Source organism: Triturus cristatus, chromosome 8 (genome assembly GCF_964204655.1).
Source record: "Triturus cristatus chromosome 8, aTriCri1.1, whole genome shotgun sequence".
Classification (NCBI taxonomy): Eukaryota; Metazoa; Chordata; class Amphibia; order Caudata; family Salamandridae; genus Triturus; species Triturus cristatus.
The window spans coordinates 968666951-968692291 of NC_140591.1; the positions used below are offsets into that span (position 1 = coordinate 968666951).

At 44.0% G+C, this 25341-nt stretch overlaps 1 protein-coding gene and 1 long non-coding RNA gene across 6 annotated transcripts in view; one reads left to right on the forward strand and one right to left on the reverse strand.

Annotated features, from left to right (window-relative positions):
- GPM6B (glycoprotein M6B) overlaps window positions 1–25341 on the forward strand; it is a 367605-nt gene that overhangs the window by 316507 nt on the left and 25757 nt on the right. For all 5 annotated transcript variants that reach the window (XM_085622488.1, XM_085622489.1, XM_085622487.1 and 2 more), the window contains 2 exons: window positions 14270–14456; window positions 17952–18108. In XM_085622488.1, coding sequence (XP_085478614.1) covers window positions 14270–14456; window positions 17952–18108 — 344 coding nt within the window. The remainder of the gene's footprint in view (window positions 1–14269; window positions 14457–17951; window positions 18109–25341) is intronic.
- On the reverse strand, window positions 4621–5415 carry LOC146805300 (uncharacterized). Its single transcript, XR_014967448.1, has 3 exons — window positions 5304–5415; window positions 5113–5219; window positions 4621–5027 (listed from the first exon to the last, which is right to left on the reverse strand). It is a non-coding gene; the product is annotated as an uncharacterized LOC146805300 (long non-coding RNA).

Sequence of the window (25341 nt, forward strand, 5' to 3'; positions counted from 1 at the left end):
TATGTAAATGGTGTTTTGCGAAGTTTACAAAATTGTAACGATGGTAAAATGCAAGGTTTGTAAACTTTAGAATACTTTGTAGACAAAATGTTAATTCTACCCACCTCTAATCCATTGTGTGCAGGGAGATCTAGCTATGCCCAGCATCCGTTGCTTGCTAGGCATGACTGGAGTTCATGGCTTCGGAGCCCTATAACTAGGGGAATGGCACAGGATACGCCCCGGGGAAAAGCCATTGATCTGACAGTGCCACACAGGCTGTTGTACTAGGAGAACTGGGACTATGTTGTGGCAGTGGGGCATTGACTTCCAATCCTCAATGGGAGGCTTAGATCAGTCCAGAAAACTCATCAAGGGGTATGGGCACTCCGCTTATAGGGTATCCGTCTTCATGTAGGTTTTGCGCTGATGCATGCAGACCAGTTGGGTCCTTGGTGAGCTGTCGACTGCTGCTTGTCAGGTACTCAGTGGTCACTGTGTGTTAATGAAGTGCTTGGGGGAATTCAGGACTGGGTGTCACCTGCCTGAACCTAACAAGGTTGCATCCATCAGAGCCAAATAAAAAAAAATGTATTTGGAGAGTCCAATACAGATCCACATCAGATTCTTAGAGTATGCAAATGATGTATTATTAAGATTAACTGTCTGTAAATTTATCGTCTAGGCATATACTCAAAATCTGGCTTGAACCTGGCCCTCTTTGTTGGAGTAATGTGACTCTGTCATGCAACAACACAGAGCCAAGAGCCATTCATGTGGCACTGTGTCATTCCTTTACAGTACTAAGCGCAGCCAGGACACCACAAGGCCTACAAAACTGTTCAAAGTCACCGGATAACAGTGGTGTAATCTTCTGCATACACTGCGTCCAGTACTATACACATCCCAACTTTAAACCCATCATCTCTGAATCTCCGAAGCCAACACCAAAACTACATCAGTACCCTCTAGCTGCGCTAATAACCCCAAGACCCATAGACACCATATTCTCAGGGTACCGACACAGCACCACTGGCCAATCAGGTAGCAACACTTCGTACTTCAGCAGCACTGAACACTCGAGACCTACTGATGGCGAATTGTCACACTCTTAACTGCACTAAACAGGGACAGACTTATTCGGTAACCTTACCTTAGCACTCACTACAACTCGTACGCCACCCTTCCATGCCGTCAACGCAGCGCTAAGAGCCACAGGGATTCTAATATGCTGCTCTCCAGCAGCACTGATAAATTAGCACTGTGCACTAGACACACAACACTGCTTTCTCATTCACCCATCACAACCCCAAGCTCCTTTTATTTGACAACTTGTCACTGTTCAGTAGCACTAAATAGAGCTAGATCACAAACCTAACTACTCCAGCCACAAAAGAGCAATAAAGCAAGGTATAGAACATTAAAACAAAACTAGCATATGCCAAATAAGTGACAAACAGAAGGGGGATGGGAGCACACTGCTACCTCCCAGCACAGTTCGTCCCTTTGCATCCTGGTACATGCAGTTCAATTTTAAATGCTTACTTGAAATTTTGCAGAGTGTCTCACCAAAGTTGGTGCAGGTTAGTGCTGTTAATCTCTAGACACATGTGTTTCTGGATTTCATCCTTCTTCAGTAGAGATAAAACAAAATTCTTCTGGGGTTTGCTGAGAAAGCTGCCACAATCCTCTCAGGTCTCTGTACCTCTCCCTGGCGCACAGGTGCCTCCCATGAGCTCGTCAGCCCGGTGGCTCAAGGGAGCCTTTTTGAAACAGAAGGGGGATGGGAGCACACTGCTACCTCCCAGCACAGTTCGCCTCTTTGCATCCTGGTACATGCAGTTCACTTTAAATGCTTACTTGAAATTTTGCAGAGTGTCTCACCAAAGTTGGTGCAGGTTAGTGCTGTTAATCTCAAGGGAGCCTTTTTGAAACAGAAGGGGGATGGGAGCACACTGCTACTGCTTGGATCAAACATGCATCATACAATATTTAATAAAATCGATGCAGCCAAAAATGTCATAAACTCAGTCAAAAAAGTGTCAGATGTAAACAAGCAACGCAGTTATGTGCAGTTATGCTTACTTCCCATTGCCTCAAAGAAGTGCAACCATGCACATGAGTACTCAGAGTCCACAGCAGGAGAGATACGGGTAGAGGTAACCTACCAAAACTTGTCTTTTCCACAATGAAAGGAGCTTGGCAAGCAGCATGAGTTTCTGTGGTCCTTTAAAAAGACCGGTTGAGGTGCAGAGGATGCAACATGCTGTGGAAGAGGCGAGTAGCAGCTGGTAGGGAACCGTGGCGGGGTGAAAAAGAAGCCTTACCTGCTGTTCGCCAGCTGCTGCCTCTCCTCCGTCCTCCCTGGCTCCCGGCAGCACCCAGGCTTACAGACTCCCCTAGCCTATCATGACGCTGCTGTCACCAGCATGACAGCAGCGTCATGATTGGTCTGAGCGGCCTGGTTAGGCGCTCAGACAAGGAGTGGGGAGCCTGTGCATTTTCTCCACCCAGGTTATGCAATGCAGCCGGTGGAGCACATGCTGAGTGTGCATGATGGCCAAACTGTCATGCACACTTATGGTGCACCAACCACTCCTCTCTGTGACACGAGCCCAGCCTCGCCCTAACCTGGCTCCGTAGTAAAAATAAAATGATATCGTTCTGTTATTATCATTTTCCTTTGCACTGTTCAGAGGCCACTCGGGCGACAACCACCGCTGGTAGAGGCGTTCCCACACACAGCGCACCACATACTGTCTTCCACCACTGCGGCAACACAGTGCAGTCTCTGCTGCTCATCAATGAGAGACGTGTGCCGCTTTATATCTCTCCCTCCTCCAGCCCTTCCACAGGGATAGGGAACAACGAGCCTAGTCAATGGGCATCCTAACGCTTGGGCAGTGCAAGGGCTTCGTTACCCTACCCATGCCCCCTAAACCCATAACTGGTTATAAAGGAGCTGCCCTCTTTGGCAGCAGTGACGTCTTATTAGGACCTTCAGATACGGGAGCCCTTACTTATACCCGGGCAGGCCTGGCAGTGAAATCGGCTTTGGGATTGCATTAGATTTTAGAGTGTGTTGCATCAAACGCATCCATCCTGGTACCCAGACACCTGCCACGGTCCGCGGGATGCAGCAGCCCTGGTGTTTCTCCAGTTACAGAAACATCCCTCATGCTCCACTCAGCGGTGCTGATGTGCTGGAACCTGATCATTTGAAACGTAGGTAATGAAAGATAATTGGCAAATGTCTGCAAAGCTGAGAGCTTATTGATTGTCCCATCAACCTAACGCAGTTTCTGCCCTATTTATTAGACTCTAATCTATATTCCCAAACCCATCTTGTCCTGTTTGTCGGCACTAATGAACCGTAGGGGGTTCGGGCGGAGGCCTGGAGGGATGTGGCAGCCGTAGCAGCGCCGTCTGCCCGTAGAGGGCCCCAGCAGAGCATCGTCTCCGGCGCATTCCTCGTGCTACACCATAGCTACAGGCCCAGGCTTTATTCCTCCTTCAAGTGGAGGCTTGGTGTGACGAATGAGAAAAGATAACGCAGTGAAGCGATTAACCATCCGGAACACACGGCGGCTGTCCGCGATTACTCGTGTGTATTGAGAGAGGCTTCAGGTGAACGCATTGAACGTTTGCGATGCACGCTACGCCCTGCGGGAGCGCTGGATTTCCCGATCTGCCTTTGATAATATCGCAGCTGGACTGGTTTATTCGACAAAGTGTCCGTAACAAACCACGAATGCGACCAGAATACTACACTGCGCATCTAGACGCTGCGGCGCGAGACATTTAGCCCCAGGTCAATAAATATCTGTGGGATATGGAACACTTAAGGTGCCCCATCAATTTGCGTGACGCCACTGCGTGCATCTTTCTCAAATATGTTGAACTTTGTTGCGCTGGAACACTTAAGGTGCCCCATCAATTTGCGTGACGCCACTGCGTGCATCTTTCTCAAATATGTTGAACTTTGTTGCGCTGGAACACTTAAGGTGCCCCATCAATTTGCGTGACGCCACTGCGTGCATCTTTCTCAAATATGTTGAACTTTGTTGCGTTGGAACACTTAAGGTGCCCCATCAATTTGCGTGACGCCACTGCGTGCATCTTTCTCAAAAATGTTGAACTTTGTTACGCTGGAACACTTAAGCTGCCCCATCAATTTGCGTGACGCCACTGCGTGCATCTTTCTCAAATATGTTGAACTTTGTTGCGCTGGGCTATTGCTACAGTTTGGTATCCAGCGGTATAAACCTTTTTTGCCCCTAGGTGTTGCGTTGTGCTATATAATGTTACTAAAGGTCGTGAGCTCTGACGTGAGATGGTGCGCCATATCATTTGTTCCTCAGAATGTCTCCTGCAGATGCGTCCGTCCCTTGCGATGCATGTATGCATGTTGTAGATTTTGGTACAAGCTACCCTACTTAAAAACCTACCGCTAACCTGGCTGCCCAAGCCGGTTTCTGGGATTCCACATCAGTAGTTAAAGAAAGGGTAAACCCATACAAAGTCACTGGGACCTGGGTATAGAGCAGTATGAGAGAAGTGGTCCCAGCATACAGAATCATTCAAAACAAACGTTAAAAAACAATTAACCAAAAAATTCAAAGAAGTTCAAATGCCATTTTAATCACATTGAACAATTATGATTGTTTTACTGAGGTCCATAGTTAAGGCAACAATTTAAAAGTCATAAAAGTGCCCAGAAGAGGAGGAGTAGGAAGGTAAGTGATTGAGTGTGGGATTTAGAAGGAAGTGAATACAATAATAAATCCATTCAGAACACAATCAAATTGATCGGCATCATTAAATCTCTGCCGCGTATTGCATCCAAATCAAATCATGATTAGAATATCTACAGTTCTGAGAAAAACCATATATATAGAAGATCACAGTGCATCATGTACTAGTGATAATATTGGCAATGGTGTTGTGTCGACGTTTCGACCCCTTATGTGATGTAGGTACTCATTGCGACCTTACGAGATGGGGTCTTCATCAGGACTGGGGTGCGTGTGGAAAGGGGGTGTGGGCACCTAAAAAACAAAATTAAACGAGTGTAAGGCTAATCAGTCTCAAATCAGGGGAAATAAATGAATTAGAATTATTTAAAGAAGTTACCCTATCTGTCAAAGGACAGGACTCTAAGACGTCATATAATCGTCAAAGGTAGAAGGTTTCAACCTCCTGGATGGTAACGAAAAAGGGGCGAGGAGAGTGGTAGCCACCTAAAATCAAATGGGTAACTTAGTGGACAAAATAGAAATAAATTAACAAAAGAACAGCGCTCCCAAAATAAGCGCATGACTTACTCAACCGCAGAAAGACTTTACTGTCGAGTTAAGTCCAGAGGCTCTCAATGATCAGCACTACCGGAGCCGTGTTCAAATCATAAAGGATAGACAGCTTGGGATTAATCGCCGCTATTTCACCGTCAGGGAATCAATCTGAAACGGGGGGATGCTGGGATTCCACATCAGACATCATCACTGATACTACCAACGATCAAATTAAAAATTCCCCATTCACTGCGGTGAGAGCTGAGAGAAGATTCCCTGATGGAAAATGGACTCAGTTCTGATGTGTGTCAATGGCTCTGTCCAAGTGGTGAATACATTCATGTGGTCAACCACTAGGGGAGACACCAAGTAGATAAAATGAATACCACATATACAGTAAAAGTGCAAATCCAGCGCGAAGAACTGTGTGTGTGGACTTTGTTGGCGGGAGGGTGCGAAAAAGAATGACAGTCAGTATGTCCATTGTGAAAATTTCTCACTGAACCCTTCAATGAGTAAAAACAAAAAAGCAACAGAGGAAACAAAGCCCCTGGAACATAAATGAAAGCCTCAGGCATTTTAGCAAACATTTTTGAGTGAGGTAAGTTGCAAATTCAGCATTTGTTAGATCAGAGCACTAGAGGACAAGGGAAAAAAAGCCCCACCCCTTATTCAGACTGCCTGTCACAGCTGAGCACCTTACTGTGCCATCAACACGGTTTCCTGGGGTAAACATCCTCCAACTGGGGGTGAACGGATATGCCCTGAAAACCAGTCCGATAACCACACATTTTACTGTGCAAGTTCTACCGAGGTTCTTTATAGCTTAGCTCGGAATTGAACAGTTTCAAGAGTAAAAGGTGATGAGGGGTGGAGCACAAAAGATTTGTGAACTCTGTTATATGATGACTTGTTATCCACTGATGGTGCAGAAGAACACAGAATTTGAGATTTCCATGAAAAGTATAGAGTTTATTTGCTATGAATCCAGTCACTGAATTCCGCCAAAGGTTGGCTGTAGGACAAAAAACAGCACTGCACTTTATTAATGCAGACAATCGAAGTGAATCAGACTAAGAAATTCAGGCTGACGATGGTGTCAATATCATCTCCTAAGGGACCAAAATAGAACTCTCATGCCCAGACTTGTTCTGTAAGCCTAGATTGTGGCTTCTGCCTTTGTCAAAATGTAGTAAATATAAATGTAGTGCATTTATATAGCGCTCCGCACCCCCCCGAAAGGGTCTCTCAGGCGCTGTGCACATACCGCTGTGGAACCCTTCCTGGCCTTTCCCTGTGAAGTGCCCACTCCTGGGCACCCCCAAGGTGAAGCCAGGCATCCTAGCGCTTTTGGGGCCGTTGTGGAGATTAAGCAAGCTATTGCCCAGAGTTGCAGAGTGGGACCCATGATTAGAATAGGCACCGAGGCAAGAATTATCGGGTTCTGGGGAAATTGAGCCCAAGACCCGCCGAGGCGGGAATTGAACCCTGGTCCGAGCCAGACCTCTGCATCAGGGTCTGCCGCTCTAACCATTGAGCCACACTTCTCCATAGTTTGCAACCCGATATCAGGAACCAAAACTAGAGAAAACCCTGAAGGAGAAATGGCATTAATGAGAGACAAATCAGAATCCAAAAAGAAGGACCTGGAAGAACATTAACCTATAAATGCTTCAAAAACTGAGCAATAAAACGTGAAATTCTATTCTGGGTGAACAATGAAAACCCGCCCGGGGAGGATTTGTAGAGTCAAGTTGAATCAATTAAAGAGAGCACAGATCACTATGCAGGGTCGAACAAGAGAGGATTAGTTGTGGGGAGATCTATCAGTCTGACACCCCGAGATCTTTTCCGAGGCTGAGAATAAATCGGAAACATATTAAAACTGTTTCTTAACTCCTTACATTTCTGTCGTAGAAAGACTGACATTTACACAGGATGTAGGGGATCCCAGAGGCACCTCTACCCGGTCAATATCGGTTGTTAATGTGTTCAACCGAAGGTAGAAGCATCTTTTCAACTGTCACTTGTCTAGTCCTCTGGGATTAATAACCTGTTCCACTTTGGATATTGCACCTCAGTATTTTGTTACATCCATGTTTTCTTTCAGGAAAACTTTCTATCTTTGTTTTCCCTCTTAGAAACGGTTTTACCCTTGCACTATTTGAAATTACAGTGTCACTCCCCATGATTGAATTAATTCCTTTTGCACTGTATCATTTTAAGGAAATTCTATGTAGATTTCAGTTTTTCCTACCTGTCTGAGGCACCAAAATCTCGTAGTCCGAGCGTTAAAGTATACGACCAATACTGAAAAAAACGTTAAATAAAATGTCGCCGCATTGGGAATGCTATCCGAGCTTACTTTGATCATTTGAATATTTTTTGAAACTCTCACATTCCTTTGAGCTATTTCGCAGGGAGCTGACAGTCTATTGCCATCAGCCATTTTCATGTGAATGTTACAATACTTAAATAACAAAAGGACAGCATAGCTACAGTAAAGTAAAATTTAGATATATTGCTACAATCCCTACAAGTTCACTAGGAAATCTCACAGTAGGAGATGTTGATTTGCACTTTATCATTCAGGTAATAAAATAACCTTAGCTTCCACCCAAGAGCTCCTTCACTTCAAGCTGCAACTACCTATACACAACTTCACTATAGAGTGGGCTGTGGTAGGTAGCTTCACTATTGACCGGGGAAGGGGCAGTGGGTGTAGGTAATATTACGTAGGTGCTTTTTTGGTAAAGAACTCCAGGATATTTTTTTTTGTGATCTGAATGTGTATTTGAGTTAAAAGTTAAGTTCAGATCAAAATGATTCTTAAAACATAGCAGCAGATACAAGATTTACATTGTAAAAAAATATATACTTTTCTGACAAATAAAGAACTATTTAATGTGACCTCAAGGTCCTTACTAACTTGCAGTAGTATATTACTGTAGTCAGTTGGTATCACTAGAATATTACAGACCTGCAAGTTATAAATGCATTATTACTATAAGCCCAAAACTAAAATCCATAAAACCTTTACCTTCCTGTCTTAGGAGCCTTAATACCCATTCCTACGTCTAGGAATTCTTTATAAACATTTGGGCGTTTAACCATCCGATATATAGAAAGTACTATTTCTATATTACATCTCAGCGTTCAAGCTTGCTCAGTGTACTTTGCTATGGCAAAAACAAGTTTTGTATTTGCAGGGTTGAAAAATGGATGGCTGCTTCAGCTTTGGGATAGTTATAGTTGTATAGACCAGTGACATTTAAGGTGTGTATGAAGGTTTTCTTGTGACAAAGCATGGAAGGTGGTCAACACTCGCCTTACTCAATACAGCTTGTATCTTAGTGATCCAAGGCAATGGAACGACTGCAGATCAGTAAGATGCAAGCTGAAAAGTTTTGACTGGGAGCCGGTTTTGGTTCTGAAGCATGTGGTAGAAAAAGTTGTAGCATGTCACAGAGGAATAACATTTTCCAATTTAAAACCTGTGCTTATTTTGCAGCTGAATCCAGGAAAAACACCAGTAGCAACCGTTTGTGGTGGAGTAGTGCAATTTATGGCCACCCTTTTAAGCTTAGAGTCTCTTACAATGCTCCACTGAGGTTCACAAATTGTAATTGGTGTCAGCAGAGCTATCACAAATATTGTTTTAAAGAAATGATATGAAGTGGTGGTACTGAGCAGAGTAATGTTCTAGTGCCAGCAGGGCATGGTTGAAAGCCATGCTACACGAGGATTGGACACTGGACATGGTAAAAGCCCTGAGCCAGAAGTAAATATTTTTTATAGATGCTCACTATGGTTAATGGACATAAGAGGAAAGCAAAAATACCTGGTGAAATGTATTTTTTTCACCAAAAAGAGCTTACGCCCAGCTGGGTTTGTCATACTGGTGGAAGCCATTCATTGAGAAAATGTATAAAGAAACCTGTTTGATGTAAATGGTTTGGCAGGACCAGTTGCTAAATGCATGGATATTTCTATTCATCGCCTCAGTGTTTTTTACTGTACTGATATCAACAATTCCCAGTAGTTTTTACCTCCAGCTGTAATTCTTTTCCTTTGGCAGTGACCAGATTATCTGATAATCATGGTAGAGTGTGAATTTCTGTAAAGTTTTCACTTACAGCTAGCAGTAATTCTTCTGTAATGTGGTCCTTTGTCTCTTGGGAGGTGATAAAAAATGCCACTACTGACAGAAACCAGTTCTACTGCCTTTTGTCCAATAGATGTTTCCCGTGGATGTCACGCCTAACAGTGGGATACATAGGTGACGGGAACCTGCAAATAGGGCTCAACATCTCTCACCACTTATTGAAAAGGGTCAGCAGACCCACTCTCTCTGCCAGAGCTGGCTTATGTATCTGATTGTGGTAGAGAATAGCGAGGACCCTGCATAGAATGGTGATGTTAGACCTGCCATTCTTGGCTTGGTTTCCCCCTACCTTTTTCTTTCAGTCCTTCAGACCTCCTATTTTTGCTGGTCTTAGGGCTCTGCATACTTTACCTCATACTAACCAGTTTCCTAATGACATCTTATAAGTGTAATTTCCAAATAAGTAGTGATAACTGGTACAAGTTTGATGTCTCTAGAATCCTAATGTAAAATCCTAACCTATGGTGATGTCAGACTTTAAATTGAAATTCTGAAAATGGCACTTTTAGAAAACTGACACTTTCTTGCCTTAGCCATTTGGTGCCTGCAGCCTGTCTCTGATCACATGACTGGGTGTAGTTTGCAATTGAGCTTTGTGTATTCCTCTTAGACAGCCACACGCTCTGGGAGCTTAGGGGTGACTGGATGGGTTATCACTGGCAGGATGGGAGGGAGGAGCTGGGTCCAGCCTGTAGAGTATTTTTTTAATCTCTTGCATAATGCTACCCAGCAGAGGCAATTGCGGAAAAAGTAAAATAATAATTAAATCATTTTATTATGGTTTTATTTTTCACTAAGTCAGCCGAGTCACAGGGTGAGTCCAGGCAGTCCTAGGCTTCAGCAATGATTGGCACTGCTAAGTGCGCATGCCGGTTTGGCTGGCCGTCTTAGGATGGCCAAAGTGACATCCCCTCTTAGCATTTCTTCAACCCGAGCTGTGTTGCACAGCCGGGTAGAGAACAGACACAGGCTCCCAGGCCTTGTCTGAGCACCAAACCAGGCCGCTCAGACCAATCCAAGCACTTATCTTGTGTTGGGTAATAGTATTCCCAGCATGAGAGCAGCATCGGAATTGGAACCTGGGAGCCTGCGCAGTGTGCACCAGTCGAGGATCAGGAGAGGAGGGAAGCAGTGGACGCAGCGTCCAGCAAGTGGTATTTTGTGTTTTTTAATGTTTTTCTTTAGGTTTAAATTTTTTATTTTCCCTCTGCTGTCGCCCTACCACGTTGCATTGGGAGCAGCCACTACTGCATATATTGCCTGTTTGAATGTATTCTTCCGCCTCTATTCAAGTGTTTGCATTGAACTGCATAGCCATCTGTGTTCTGTCCTGATGGCTTCTTCCCTGTGTCTTGCTCTTATGCTCTTTAGCTGTTTTGTTGGTACATTAAATTCAGACCTTCTCAGTTCATTTGCTATATATGCAATGCTTAGTAGCAGGTTATTCACAAAGGGAAACATTGCGTTTCTGAATATTTTTATGTTAAACTTGTAAAAAAAAAAATGTATTAGTACCACAACCTCCACTGAGAGATGGACAGAAGAGTGCAAGCTAAATAATTAAGGGGGCAATCAGACTCTCCACAAAATATAGGCTGCCTTCGCACTTAAATGTCACTTTCATATCAAGCGCGGTTCTCGTTATTCATGGTTTTATTAATTATCGAAATAAACACCCCCAAAGTCGTGAAATGCTAGCCCGTCTGCCGTGCTCTTGTCATCAATGAGTCTGCCTTCCTGGATAATCACCAGATGGAGCAAATAAACTGGAATATGGCAGCGATACAACAATGAAAGATTAAATGTTTGTCACAGCTGCCAAAACCTTCACAATACGTGCTTCTAAGACTTCATGCAGCGGGTACAGTGGCAGCGCCAAAGCTAATGTTAGTGTTGATAGGAACTTAAAACAATTTGATTTGAATTAAGAAATGGGTTCAGAAGTGTGAGAACAAAATAGTACAACCATGGTCACTACCAGCGGTTACTTGTCAGAATAAGAGCTATTTTTCCTCCCCCCCCCCCCCCCCCCATTTTCCCTATATTATTATAAGGAGCAAATGAACATGGAATTGATGCCACTTTTTATGTGTTTACCACATTCTTGCCTTTGGCATCATGCATGACATGATGAACCTTTAGGGCCAGATGTAATGTTTCCATTTGCAAACCTGGATGTGCAATTTGCAAGCAGACTGGTTTGCGAATGGAAATGCAATTTGCAGTGCGACCTGTAATTTAATAGGTTGCATCGTAAATCCTACATTTACCGAGGGTGGTAAAATGAACTGCCCAAGGAATATTAAGTAGGCAGGATAAAATGTGAATCCCAGGGTAACTGACTGCACAGGCAAAAAATGGAAGGTTGCAAGGATCCGCACATCTCCCTCCCTATGTTTGGTTTACAAAATAGGAAACGTAATTTTTTTTTTTTTTTTTTAAAGTAGCCTGTGTCAGGGACATGTATTGTTCCGTGTTTTTTCTCCCTTTTATAAAGACATCTCGCTCCAACAAGATTCCCGTAGGTAAAGCTATCCCAAAGGGACAGGCATCCCTTTGCAAATCAGTAATGACCTCAACTTGGGGGTTGGTAAGTGATCAGTGGTGTGCGGCCACAGTTACAGACCAGTAATATATCTCTTTAGAAATCTCCAAGAATACGGCAATGCCTTCCTTCACCCCTTTTTGAAATTAGTTTAGGGTTGAAGAAATCCTTCTAAGAGTTTGAAAAAGTCATAAAAAGGCTTTGTAGATTGTAAAAAGAACTTTTGCAATAACTAACATATGATTTTCCACATAACAGGGTTTGCCACCGCACAAAGACTTTATACATCATGCCCTTAGTTCTTAATGCCAAACATTACTCACAGTCCTTCCCGCCTCTAAAGACTCCTAATACAAATTTGGGAACAATGTGTATCTTGGCTCAAGCTCATTTCAGAGAGGAAAACATAAACAAAAAGAAGAGCACCTGCCCAAGCTGGTAAAACATAATTTTGATGCATTTCCAAAATCCCTAAGATCATTTTCCTTGAAAAGCTGAGCACATTCAACAACAACAAAAACCAGAAAAAAGAGAGAAGCGATGAGAAAAATAAATAAGAAAACTGGGATAGCGGAAAAGAGGCAGGAGTAATTGGCACGGAAGTTACTAGGATTGAGTTAGGGGTGGAGATGCTATAGTGTAAGTGGAGTTTAATGTGGTAGTTATATTTGCAGGTACACTGGTATACGTTGGGGTTAAGGTACAAGGGTATCAATATGGGTAGGTGTACTAAGTGTGCACAAGGTATTGGTAATAGTGAGAGCAGAGGTGCTAGGAACAGGGTACTTGGTGATATACACACAGAGTATAGGTAGCTTTTGCGGAAGGGATGAAGAAAAATAACAGTTATGGGCGATTTCACTTGATTTAGAATGGAAATAAGAAAAGAGGGTCAGAGGGCAGGCTCTATATGGGTAGTATATGGGTCACGCTGAAGTCATCTGCAAAAGGGCATTTTAATCTCAAATCAGCACCTTCTCGCAGAAGCTCTAATCCCTGATCTTCATTTTCGGTTTTAGGTTGGATCCCTTGGTCCTAAATTGGGATGAGATAAAGTGTTTGATTTTAATTAGCTCCTGCTTCCTTCTATATGTTCACTTACATAGATCATTGAACTCCTGCAAAAGAGCAAGAAAACTAGCATACACAAAAGAAGAAAGCAGTAGGCCAAGCTCTATATTAGAATCCAAAAGTTGACCTGTTTTTTCGCTTGATCCACTAAACGCCACTTCTTAAAGCTGGAACAGTTCCTCAGACCGCTGAGCTGGGCTCGCAGCGACGCCATGAATTAGGCTAGATGTGGTCAGAAATCTCCCAGCACCTACTAAAGGTGGCAGGGGTATGTGAAATTGCAAAATTATTTTCTGTGAAAAGGTTTTCAAATTTAAAAAAATAATGCTTGAAGAGTGCAATTACATTTGTCAGTATGACCCATGACTTTTGTGTGCCAGGCCTTGCATAATATAAGTCACTCAAGGCACTGCAGTTTCGAGAACAAAATGACTTACGGCAAGACACCAACACAAACCAGCCTGCCACGAGCAAATATGAACTGAAATTGCATAATGACAAGTGTTGCACATTTTGATACATTTTCACAAATTTTTCCTGTATATTTAAAATGTGGCCAAGTCTTATATTAACCCAGATCCAGTCCAATAAGGCTGACTTTCTCCATGCATGAATCCAGCCAGTAGCTGCCTAGCATCAGAATATAAAAGGGTTAAGTGGCCGGCGAGTCCTGACCAGAGTCATTATTACCACCCAATCCCGTTATTACCAAATTAGTACTGAAGTTGTCTCATTACAGCAGCGTGCTGTTTAGTGAAATGGTAAAAGAACTGCTCGACTGCCAGTATTTTTGTGCCGCCAATTTGCATGTTTTCGTTTCTGCTACACCCAGGAACATTTAGAATGCAAATTGAGCGCTCTGACAGAGTTACAGCAGCAATTATTGTTATTGTGATTAATATGCAGCAGCAAAACATGCGCCTTGTAATTCACCACTAACAGAATCCCTTCAAGATCTACGCAATCGTATAATTTCAAGCAAGCTCATTGAGGAAATGCAATTGTGACCCATTCTTGCGAGTAGTTTAATATATCCTATATGTGCGCCCTGAAACGCAGTAGTGGCATGTACCCTGGACACCTAATATTTAGAATATACCCAAACTAACCAGCATGATCAAATTAAACACAAATTTGATGGTTCCTATCTTTATAACCTTGGCTTTGATGTTTTCTTGAACTGGTCTGAATTTTAATTGAAGCAATGTTTCTTCCTAGGTTGTTTTGAGTGCTGTATCAAGTGCCTGGGCGGCGTGCCCTATGCTTCGTTGGTGGCCACCATCCTCTGCTTCTCCGGGGTTGCGCTGTTCTGTGGCTGTGGCCATGTGGCTCTCACCGGGACGGTAACCATCCTTGAGCAGCACTTCTCCTCAAACGCTGTTGACCATGCCTTGCTCAGCGAAGTGTAAGTCTACATTTACTACTTGAATTAAAAAGAGTGATGTGTTTGCTGTTGTAGAATGCCAGAGGAAGTGAAAACATGCAGTGTATGCCAATCCTGCACAGTTGAAAGCAGGTTTGATAGATCTAGTGGTATTATCTGACACTTGTAAGGCAAACCACTAAAAAACGGTGTAAGCTGAAGGTTGGTTTGGAGGTAGAGAAGCAGCAAATAGGAATGCCTCACTGCCCCAATCGTTTATCAGACTCGTTACACAAACACTACTTAATTTGTGCCTGCGATTGTAGGAGGTTGGCATCGGCACTCATTTATAGACCTCCGGACTTATATTTCATCATCAAGACTTGACCAGACCAAGAGAGAGAAAGCAAGACAAGAGAAAAAGGACAAAGAAAGCACGGATAAAAAACCTGGAAGAGTGAGATAAAAAGACAGGAAGTGCATGGTGGTGGAAGAAAGAAGCACGAGGAGGAATGAAGACTAGGCAGCCTTGGTACTCTGGAATCGCCGGCACCGACTGTGGGCTCCTAAGAAAAACCTTACTTATTTATTTTATTCTTGCTGATTAAGCATTGTATTAACAAACAGTGCACAGTGGAAAAAAGGATAAGAAATAGGTTGTGGTATCATGAAGCAAGATGTTGTTTAAACATAATACATGGTTGGATAAATAAACAGTAATACGTATAGTACAGCCATATAAGTCTTGGTCCGCCTTTACCATATCTACTTGATTGATGGCCCAAGTCAATAAGAACAGCTTCCCTCTCTTCAGATGTATTGAGTCCTGGTGGGCTTGAAGCATGTTGTATCCATAAGACCCAGAGCCAACCATGTAGACTTGCTAACAGTTGAAGTCAGTCCTTTGTTGGAGCCCACCCATAGGCTAGCAGCTTCTGGTTGACTCTTTCTGAAGCAGCAACTGCCAATGACTTCCGAACATATAACCTGAACCTCTACAATTTGGTTACGAGCTCAGAATGCTAAGAATACCTTTGTGATAAACACATACTGCAAGAAATATCAGTGACTATATCAGAATTGGGTTGAACTGAAAAAAGACAACGTTAATCCAATTTTGCTTGAATTTTTGCATGTGATTGTTTAAAGGTGTATGTATATGTACATTGGAGTGAACTCTGTAACTTTCATTCTCTCTGTAGTCTAAAGCAAACATCAGCAGAACAGGAGGCAGACCCCCAGTATAATAATTATGCACAACCCGCATCCCTGTATTCCTTAAAGACCAAAGAGACTAGATTTTATATGGAGCAAATATGGCGTTCTAGTAAGTCACGGGTGAGCTGGACTGCTAAGCCCAAATTCGGTTCTTTTAGCTCAAAGGTGTCCATTGAGGTAAGGAAGGGCCAAATACATGCCACATGTTCAGGAGAAACGCTAAATTGTTTCCCTTTACATCAATTGCATTTAAATTCTTTTTGTATAGATACATTGAAAATATTACAAAGATATGGCCCTCTTGGGCCTAGGCGGGACACCCAAGGATCTCGAGGCAAGCTTCCATTTGTTTGTGTTTTTAAAATCAAAGCTCAAGTGACCTGATTTACTTGGCATACTTTATTAATTCCTTCGCTCGAACTTGGAAGACTCAAATCAGCTAGCCAGTAAGTGGTATTTTTATATTTATTTCTTTATATAAATAATATAAAGGCTGGGCAAAACAACTTTTTTTATGATTGCTGTGTCTATAGATAGTGTCAAAGTATTGTTATAAAGTTGGAAGAGATTATTTTGATTTTACGAAGTCATGAATTCACCAGATCGCTTCATTTGCAAATAAGCAAGGAAGGAGGAAAGTCCTGGCTTTGGGAAAATAACAAGATTGTGATGCTGCAGATATTTATATTCAGGGGTGGCTTTTTGATCCTTTTAAGAACCAAAGCCCTCTTTCCTTTTGGGACCCTCTGCCCCTAAGGAAAATTGTTAGTCTGTGGTTGGAATGTCACAATAGCCAAAAGTGCAGAGCTGTTGCCTGCCCCTTTAGCCGTGGCAGGTGGTTTGATTAAGTTGCACGGGCCTGGCCAGCTGGTTGCGCTGTAAACCTATAGCCTAGGCTTTAAGCAGTTCCAAACAGTGGCGGCTGTCATGTACAGAGGGTGGTGAGGCTAGTGCCAAAGGGAAAGAAAATTACACTTACCTTCTTGCGCGATGCAACATCCTCCTTAAACTGTCTTCGAGGCCGGCTCCAACGTGGGACCCAGCCAACTTCCCTAACCAATCCTGGTGCTGCTCTCACTAGGATGAGAGAAGCATAAGAAGTAGAGGAAGCGGGCTCTCTCAGCGCACTTAACAGCACTGGAAGCCTGTGCTTTTCTAACCCAGCTGTCTTAGACAGCTGAATTAGAGAGGTTAAAATACGCATGTCTGTCTGGCCATGGCAAGATGGCCGGCCAAAGAGACAAGCGCGTTATAAACTTAAGCGCACAGCTCCCTGCCCCACTCAGCAGCAATGACCCCACAACATCCTGACACTCAGTTCGGGGCAGGTCGGTTGCTGATAGATAAAATGTAATAAATAAACTTTATTACCATTCTATTTTTCAGCTTTGGCCTGGGTTTTTTGTGGGTCGACACTCCTCTGCTCAAATGGAGGAGCCGCCCCTGCGCAATGCCTCCTTCCACTAGCTAGTAGCATCCTGCACCACCATGCTCACCTTCCTGCTGCCTGGCTCACCAGGGGCCTGTCGGTGAGATGCACCTGTCAGAGGTACGAGTACACTGAAGCGCCTACTGCTCACCTTCCTGCTGTCTGGCTCACCAGGGGCCTGTCGGTGAGATGCACCTGTCAGAGGTACGAGTACACTGAAGCGCCTACTGCTCACCTTCCTGCTGTCTGGCTCACCAGGGGCCTGTCGGTGAGATGCACTCGTCAGAGGTACGTGTACACTGAAGCGCCTACATGGCAGAAGAGAGCAGGAAAGAGAAATACTAGTCACATGCCATCTTGGTTGGAAGTGCTGTAGACACCGGCTGTGTGACAACTTCAAATAGCCTTAAGAACATCAACCTGGAAACCATTGGTAAAGAGTGCCTTCTTGCTGAGGAGTGCTGCTAGAGCCTGGCACACACTGACAGGACACATTTAAAGACGCGCCACTCTTCAAACCTCGAGTTTGTAGCTCTGATCATTGATGCTACTAACATCCTTCTGCCAGAAGGTGAACTATATTGGGAATGAGCACTCAAATCAAATTGTATTTTTTACTCCATGGTGTCATGTCTGTGTACTCGATTTGAAAAACATTCTGTTTGTTCCACATAAATCCAATTCAATTTAGAATTACACAATCTCATTGGAAATAAAAAGGGCGTTTGTAATGTATGAGTAGGCATGACAGGTGCCTTCCCGAGAGGTGGAAAGGGGTGTGACATCTCGCCTGTTTATACCACTGTTGAATCTCTCTCTTCCCAGGATATATTGATACAAATCTTTATCTTTTCTTCATGAATTAAGTCGGTTTTGTTCTGTTTTTTTAGAATCCAGTTGATGCAGTATGTCATTTATGGGATTGCCTCGTTTTTCTTCTTGTATGGGATCATTCTGTTGGCGGAAGGCTTTTATACCACCAGTGCTGTGAAGGAGCTGCACAGTGAGTTCAAAACCACGGCCTGCGGGAGGTGCATCAGCGGAATGGTGAGTTGCGGTTCTTTCTTCATTAGAACATCCCTTACATTTAGATGATCAAAGCAGTAGTCAATCAATCCGGATTTATAAAGCACGGCTAATAACCCCATAGGGTATCCAAGCACTTGTAGTCTCGATACCTTGGTGAATTCAGCATAAAAATAATATCAAAGGAAGGATGTGTGGTAAGTAGCAGTTGGTGGGCGCTCCAAGGTAGCCTTGTCAGTGTTAGGAGACTCCAGGGACAACTCCCGCCTGAGGGCGTCGGGCTTACAAGTTCTACAGTGCATCTTGACTTCTTGTTTGGGAATTTATGTGCAGAAATAAGTCGCCTCCAGGTGATTTTAGGGGTTCGGAATCTCTCTCCATTTGAGTTCTGTATGAGCAGCTGAATTCGACCCAGTGTCTATACACTGACTTTAGAAAGAGGGCAGAGCTCTTAGCAGGGAATTTTCAAACAGGAAGATAACCACAGATCCATGCACCACACACAATTATGTCAATTAACTCACTTTTTATTATTTATTTAGTTTTTTCTACAGTGCGGGCGTAACCCTGAGTAATTGTGCCAGAGCACCCGATAATAATAAAGGAGAAAACCAGGCCAAGAACATAGGGCAAGGACAATAGAAGTCTAACAGGCAACCCATGTTGGAAATAATCATAACCGGAGACAAATGTACAGGGACCCTGAAAAGAAAAAGCTGGGGTTCACTCTTGCTGTGGATCAGTCAGTCTTGTTTACTGCGTGTTTTAACAGATGGGTTCAAGGAAACAAATAGCAGGTTCCTAGGAGGTGGCCCTTCAGGCTGGATCTGAATACGGGTTGAGCACGGGCAGGGACCGACCGTGTGTATCTTGGGAGGTAGAGAGTTCCAGTGTTGCTGGAGAAATTGTGTTTTACATCAGAGCTTTTCTTGGGAAGGTAAGGCATAGCAATGACTTTCAATGCAGATCTTTGTTTCATTGGTTTAGGGGCAGTTACTTCTCAAATATTTTGGGGTGTCCATAAGTAGTACCTTGAAACTGATGTAGTCACTCATTTATGTGCTGTGTGTCTCTCTGGACAGCCCGTTGAGTAATGTCAGGAGTGAAGTGATAGGAGCTCAGGACTCCATATGGTGTAGCAAGTCAGGTGTTAAGAACACCTGTATAACTCGTTACCCTATTGCATTCTGGGTAGAACCGTGGTTAGGATTAGCATCTTCAGGTCTGATCTGGGAAGGAGGCATCTACTATTGAGCACGAGTCTGGGATGGTAATTGGTGCTCCTTGCCACTGCCTTTGTGTGACTGTTGTGACAAAATGACTGAGTGATTTTACCACAGCAGTGACTTTAGGACGACCTCCATTTTGTTGTTGGTGTTAAATACAGCCACAAGGTAAAATTGCAGTTTTGTGTGTGTTGGACAAAACAAGGAATTCTTTTTTTTTCTGGGAGCCGAGCTTTGATTTCATATTTTTCATTCGGATTTGTATTTCCGATATGCAGGCTGTTAGGGTGAGATGCTGTTTGAACAGTCCATTTTCACATGCACCCGTGTACTGGTGAAAGGAGACTCGTTTTTCAACAGGAGGTTGTTCAGAGGTGAAATATGACGAATTACTGACTGCCTAGCCCTAGGCGGTAAGCTTTCAAGTTGAGTGTCCCGTTGTCGCTTATTGAAGTCGGGTGGAGAGATGGGACTAAAGCTAGCTCATAATGTCCTGTTTGCCCATGTGCGCTGATAGAATAACGATGATGTGACCATAACCGGGGATAGTTTGCCTGTTGCAGGCAGTGTGTTAGCGCCATCATACCTGTGAGGTGAATGCAGCGCTTTATAAAGGCTTGTTAATAATAACAATTTCATGTCATGATCGATTGCTACAGACGCTGAGGAAAGGTTGAGCAGCCCTGGTAGACGTACAGTAAGGAAGTGAAGGTCAGCAAGCTTTCATTGGGGTTGGTGGTAATATCCTGCCTGAGAAAAAAAGATTTCAGTGTAAAAATAGCTAGCTCACTCTTCACACCAGGGTTCATGAGCAGCTAGAAGGAAGTGGAAGACTGTTGTTTCTAGATGCTGAAATGTTCTTTAGGGTGGTTTCTGGTCCGATTTAGTTTCCATTTAAGAAAACTGTGTTTAGCTTAATATAGATCATTGTAGGTGTACCCTGTGGTCTTGTTGTAGGAGGGTGTGCTCAGCACTTCTAAAAGATTGCTTTTGTATGATTACTTGGGAGGAGTGCCAGCAGTCGTGGCCGGCATGACTCGCAGGTGGCAGGTCACGGGGGCGCGCGGAGAGGGGGGGTAATAATAAAAAAAAAAACTTACCTTCACTTCTCGTCCTGCGTCGCGTCTCCTTGTGTCTCTGCTCCGAGTCCCAGGAAGCAGGCAGTCTCCCTCTCCACCCCTAAGCCAATCACAACGCTGCAACGGCAGCATTGTGATTAGCTGGGATGCCGACCGCACAGGCGTCTATGGGGAGGCCATTTTCTCCATGCAGGCTGCATGCAGCCTACATGGAGAAAACGGGAGAGTGCATATGACTGGTTTGGACGGCCCTAGGGCCGACCAAACAGTCAGCACCCACAAAAATGGGCAAGTCACTCCTCCCCTGTCCTGCAACAAGCCCGTCCACTCGCCCGCCCCCAAACAAACCCTTCTGTCTGCTTTCTCGCAGTATGAGAAGCAGAAACATAAAATGGTATTCATTATACCATTTTATGTTTCTGCTTCTCGTTCTGCGAGAAAGCAATAGGGCGACGCTCCTCCGCCCACATGGAGGAGCCGCCCCTGAGTGCCAGTTGGAGGTTTTCTTTACACTTTAAAATTTCGGGATGGGAGAGGAAATGGAGTAGAGAATACGATAATACATAATCTGTGCTAAGAGACCATGTTGCGTTTACAACTTGTCTGTGAAAGCTCCAGGGTCTGTATGTTTAAGGAAAGACATCTAGTGTTTGGACGTTTCCTTTTCCAGAAATGAGTAGAGCTTTTATTGTTCCACTTCAGGACCTTAGAATTTGGTGTTGGCATAGCCTTTTGAATTGCTGCACTATTGTATAGTTTGCTTACTCTAAAGCAGTGGCGGCAGGCATGGTTCGCGGGTGATGGGGCGGGCGCCCGGGGGGGTTCACGAGGTGGCGTGGGAAACGGTAAAATAAAATATATATATAATAAAAGAAACACTTACCTTGCCGTGCCGGTCCCCCGTCTCTACTACTGCTCTCCACGTCAGACCGAGGCACAGGAAGCACAGAAAAGGCTCCTCAACCAAGCACAACTGTTGCAATGCAGCGTTGTGATTGGTAGGCACCCAAGCTCCCCTGACCAATCACAACGCTGCAATGCAGCATTGCGATTGATTGAGCATCCTAGTTCGACGCTCAACAGGGAATGGGGACCTGGGCATGCTTCTCCTTGCAGTCTGTAATACAGCCTGCATGGAGAACGGCGAAAGTGCGCATGACTGGTTTGGGCAGTCCGAGAGGGCTGACCAAACAGTCATTGTGCACTTAGGAGTGGACAAACCACTCCGCCCCAGCCCTGCTCCGAGAGCAAAGCAGGCCCGCCCGCAAAGCAGGAGGAAACACAAAATGACAATAACTTAAAGTTATTATCATTTTATGTTTCCTTTACTTTGCAGCACACTGCTTAAAAGCAGTGAGGCGGCGCTCCTGCGTCATAGTGGAGGAGCCGCCCCTGCTCTAAAGACTGCATTTCTTAAGGCAGTCACTTCTGTCCAAATGGTCGGCAGTTTACAGGCCCTATGCGCCTTGCCCTTATTCACTGTGTTTTACTCAGACAACTTGTCCTTCTTGTAACACTAAAGAGAGTGAGAGAAGCAAGGCAGTTGCACTCTCCCATAGATAGATTATCACAGAAGCAACTGCTGGTGCCTATGTTCCTGATTCTGGTTCAATAGGTGTTTGGAGTCAGATGTGAATTGACCCAAATGATCCTATTAACAGGTGTTGTCAATTAGGCATAACCCTGGGAAGTGTTGGAATATCCACAGATATTGGAAAAGACGTCTCACTCACTAGTAGTGACATGCTTCATCATTGGCGTCTTTCCTCACCCAGGTAAGATGGTACTACCTGGGCGGACTCAACCAAAAGATGTAATGGGAGTTCTTATATAAATTTTCTCTGGTTATGCAGGGAACCAGTTCGATAATAGATACTAAAAATACCTACAGGTATACCCCTGTATCGAAATTTTATTCTCGGGGTACCTGGGGTACCAAATAAAAAGCGTAAGCTGTAATGGGGTTATTTTGAAATTGTTGTTTCAAATATGCCCACTTGTTATGCCAACATGTTTCGGCCCTCGCACAGAGCCCGTAAGGGTCTGGGGCCTTCTTCAGGGCTGTCTTATATAGTGGTTGGTTTCCCTGACTAAAGTTTGGTCATGTGCTACATGCAAACCCAGGTAAAAAATGAGGCCTATTGCACTCACCTAAACTTAGAATCCAGTAGATTTTCTAGAAGGAGAAAATAATGTCAAAACGTGGTAGAACTCTATTAGGAACTCACACCCAAGGTGACATCTATGAACTCTACTCTGTGTGGCTATCTCAATCCACCCGTGGTTGGTGCGATAACATCTACTTCATTATATTCTTTCGTGACAATTTTGCATCTATAACTTGAGAGTGACTCAATAAAAAACTCTCCACCCTTAACCAACCGGACCACAACTCTCACAGTCGTTCTCTAAGTCACCTTCTGGGTAATAAAATTACAATTTATCTGTGCGCCCCGTGTTTTTCATAAAAAAGGAGGGGGCACAAGAAGGGAAAAAAATGTTATCACTGCGTGGTGTGTAAAACCGATATCCGTTCCCAAAATTGCACATTCATATCAAAAGGTGAGGCTATTGTAATCAGATAACCCTTCTCACCTACTGGTCGGTGCAATGTTGCACCATGCGGGTCACGCGATAATTGGTGCCGTCTTGTAGTCGCACACTAAGGCTATAAGAGAAATCATGAAGGATACAGACCGTGATCGTGTGGTTACAACTGCACAGTAACACGTATATCTCCACGTTTATTTAAAGGCCAATACACGTAATCTTACTGCATCACTTGTATTATGAAATGTAGTCAGGAGCCCTTTGATTTTTGGGGTAGTATATTTACACGCACTCACGGGCAGACCTCTACTCTTTTCACTTCAAACATGGTACGAGCACCGGATGTTAGTGCTCGGACCGGTTGCCAATGATACCCTAAACGCGTAAACAGATCACCTTTATAATGCAGTTTAACAGGACGCTAATGGTGGCGTGAAGAAGAACGTTTAGAGAAGAAAGTTTCGGAATGACGCGTTCTCATACCAAACATACACTGTATTGTGGTAGTACTTAGAAAAGCCGACACATGCAAGATTTTAAGCAGACATGCGATCTATACAATTGCGTCTTACTTCGTCAAAGATCGGTCACCGTATCTACACCTGTAGTGCTCACTGCCCGCCGCCGTGTGAATCTAGTGAGTGTGTAGGAGTTTTTTTAAATGATCGGTGAGCTTACGTCTGTCTTCCGTGTAGTGTGAGAGGCATATTCTGTAATTGGATACGAGCTCTCACGTGGGTGGACGGTGTGACGTGTATACGTAAAGGATGTTTAGGTGTTTCCTGTGTGACGTGTCCGTAGTGGAATCTCGGGAGATGTAGGCTGCAGGGCCGGCAAGAACTTGTTTTCACCTAGGCAGCGAAGGGAACTTTTCTTGCGTTAGTTGGAGTTAGTTTCATACTCCTTTGCAGACCGAAGCAATGAACCTTGATAACAACATGGGGTAGAAAGGTCCATGGAGCTACTTCGGGGTTGTCCTTGGTCAGGGACTGCTCATTGGTCACCCCGATGTAGTCCACGTGTCGTGCAGTCGGTCATAGTTCAAGACACAAGTGACATTGCCACATCTAAACCCTTGGTTCGTGTCCAATAGTGTGAAATAGTTTTACGTTGTGAGACTCCCTCTCACGTAATTGGTAGTTTCTGTGTTCAGGGTATTGGAACTTTTTGATTCATCCTGGACACTAGTCAGTACTACTCACTTTCAGAGGTGTTACAACAGTGTGTGTGGTCCTGCTCATGTTAACATAGACCACGGAATTTCCTCATTTAACCCATTGTTGACACTTGACAACCGGTAGATCCAACGTTGTTCTGCTTTCAATAGTTGTTTCTCATTACATTGGTTGGACAGTTTTTCAATGATTGACCAAGTGAAATTATTCTTGCTATGTCTCAGTGTTTGGAAATGGCGCATCATCTTTGTGACAGTTTTACCGCATCGGAAGGTACTGCGATGTTCATTCAATCGTATTTTGACTTTCCGTGAAGTCATACCAATGTATCTAAGATTGCATTTACAGGTCATGATGTACACCACGTTCTGGCTGTTGCAATTAGAAAACGACCTTTGTTCCCATGGTGTTTGTAGCCCCAAGTCGATGGTTTTGCTTGCTTTTGTTAGAGTACACACATTACAACCTCCGCATGGAAAATGTCCTACAACTACAGGTAGATTCCATAGTGTATTTGTGTTATCTCTGATTCCTGTCTTCTTCTTGGGGCGGGTGTGTACTATTGAGTCCCGTAGGGATTTCCCGCGTTTGAATGCAAAAAGGGGTTTGGGTAAATTGAGAGTTCCAGTGTCCTTCTTACCTGCCCAATGTGTCTGTCTAAGGTTGCATCTGCCATCCAGTCTGTAACACTACCACCTTCCTTTCCTCGTCCTCACCTTACCAAGGAAGAGAAGACATTGCACAGACTGGACCCCGGGAATGCTGCTTTCTAGTACGTGGACTATTCAAAGCAGGATCTGGTGGAGGATCAGCTTGTGGGCTCCGCTGAAACCAAGAAACGCAAAGCAGCGACTAAGTGTACTATTTCATGTTGAGTCACACTTTTTTATAAAGATCTGATATGTCCTGGACAAGACGAGCTCTCAAGTTGGCATCTGTGGACACTGTGCAAACACCATAATGGCTTTTACTGCACTTACCTGTGGCACTACTGTGGCTGATTTTTGCTGGGTGGCAATTGCATACCTTTTCTGTATATTGCTGCTTGATAGCTCAGGTGGACAGTGATAGATGTTCCACCAGGGCTGTGTTTCAGAAGATTCTTAGTTAATCAGCACTACCCACTGCCACCTTCAGCAGGTATTTTTTGGGAGCTCCTTCTTAAGGTGAGGAATCTGGAGGAAGAAATATCCATTATTAGAACATTGGAATGTTGGAAGCTCC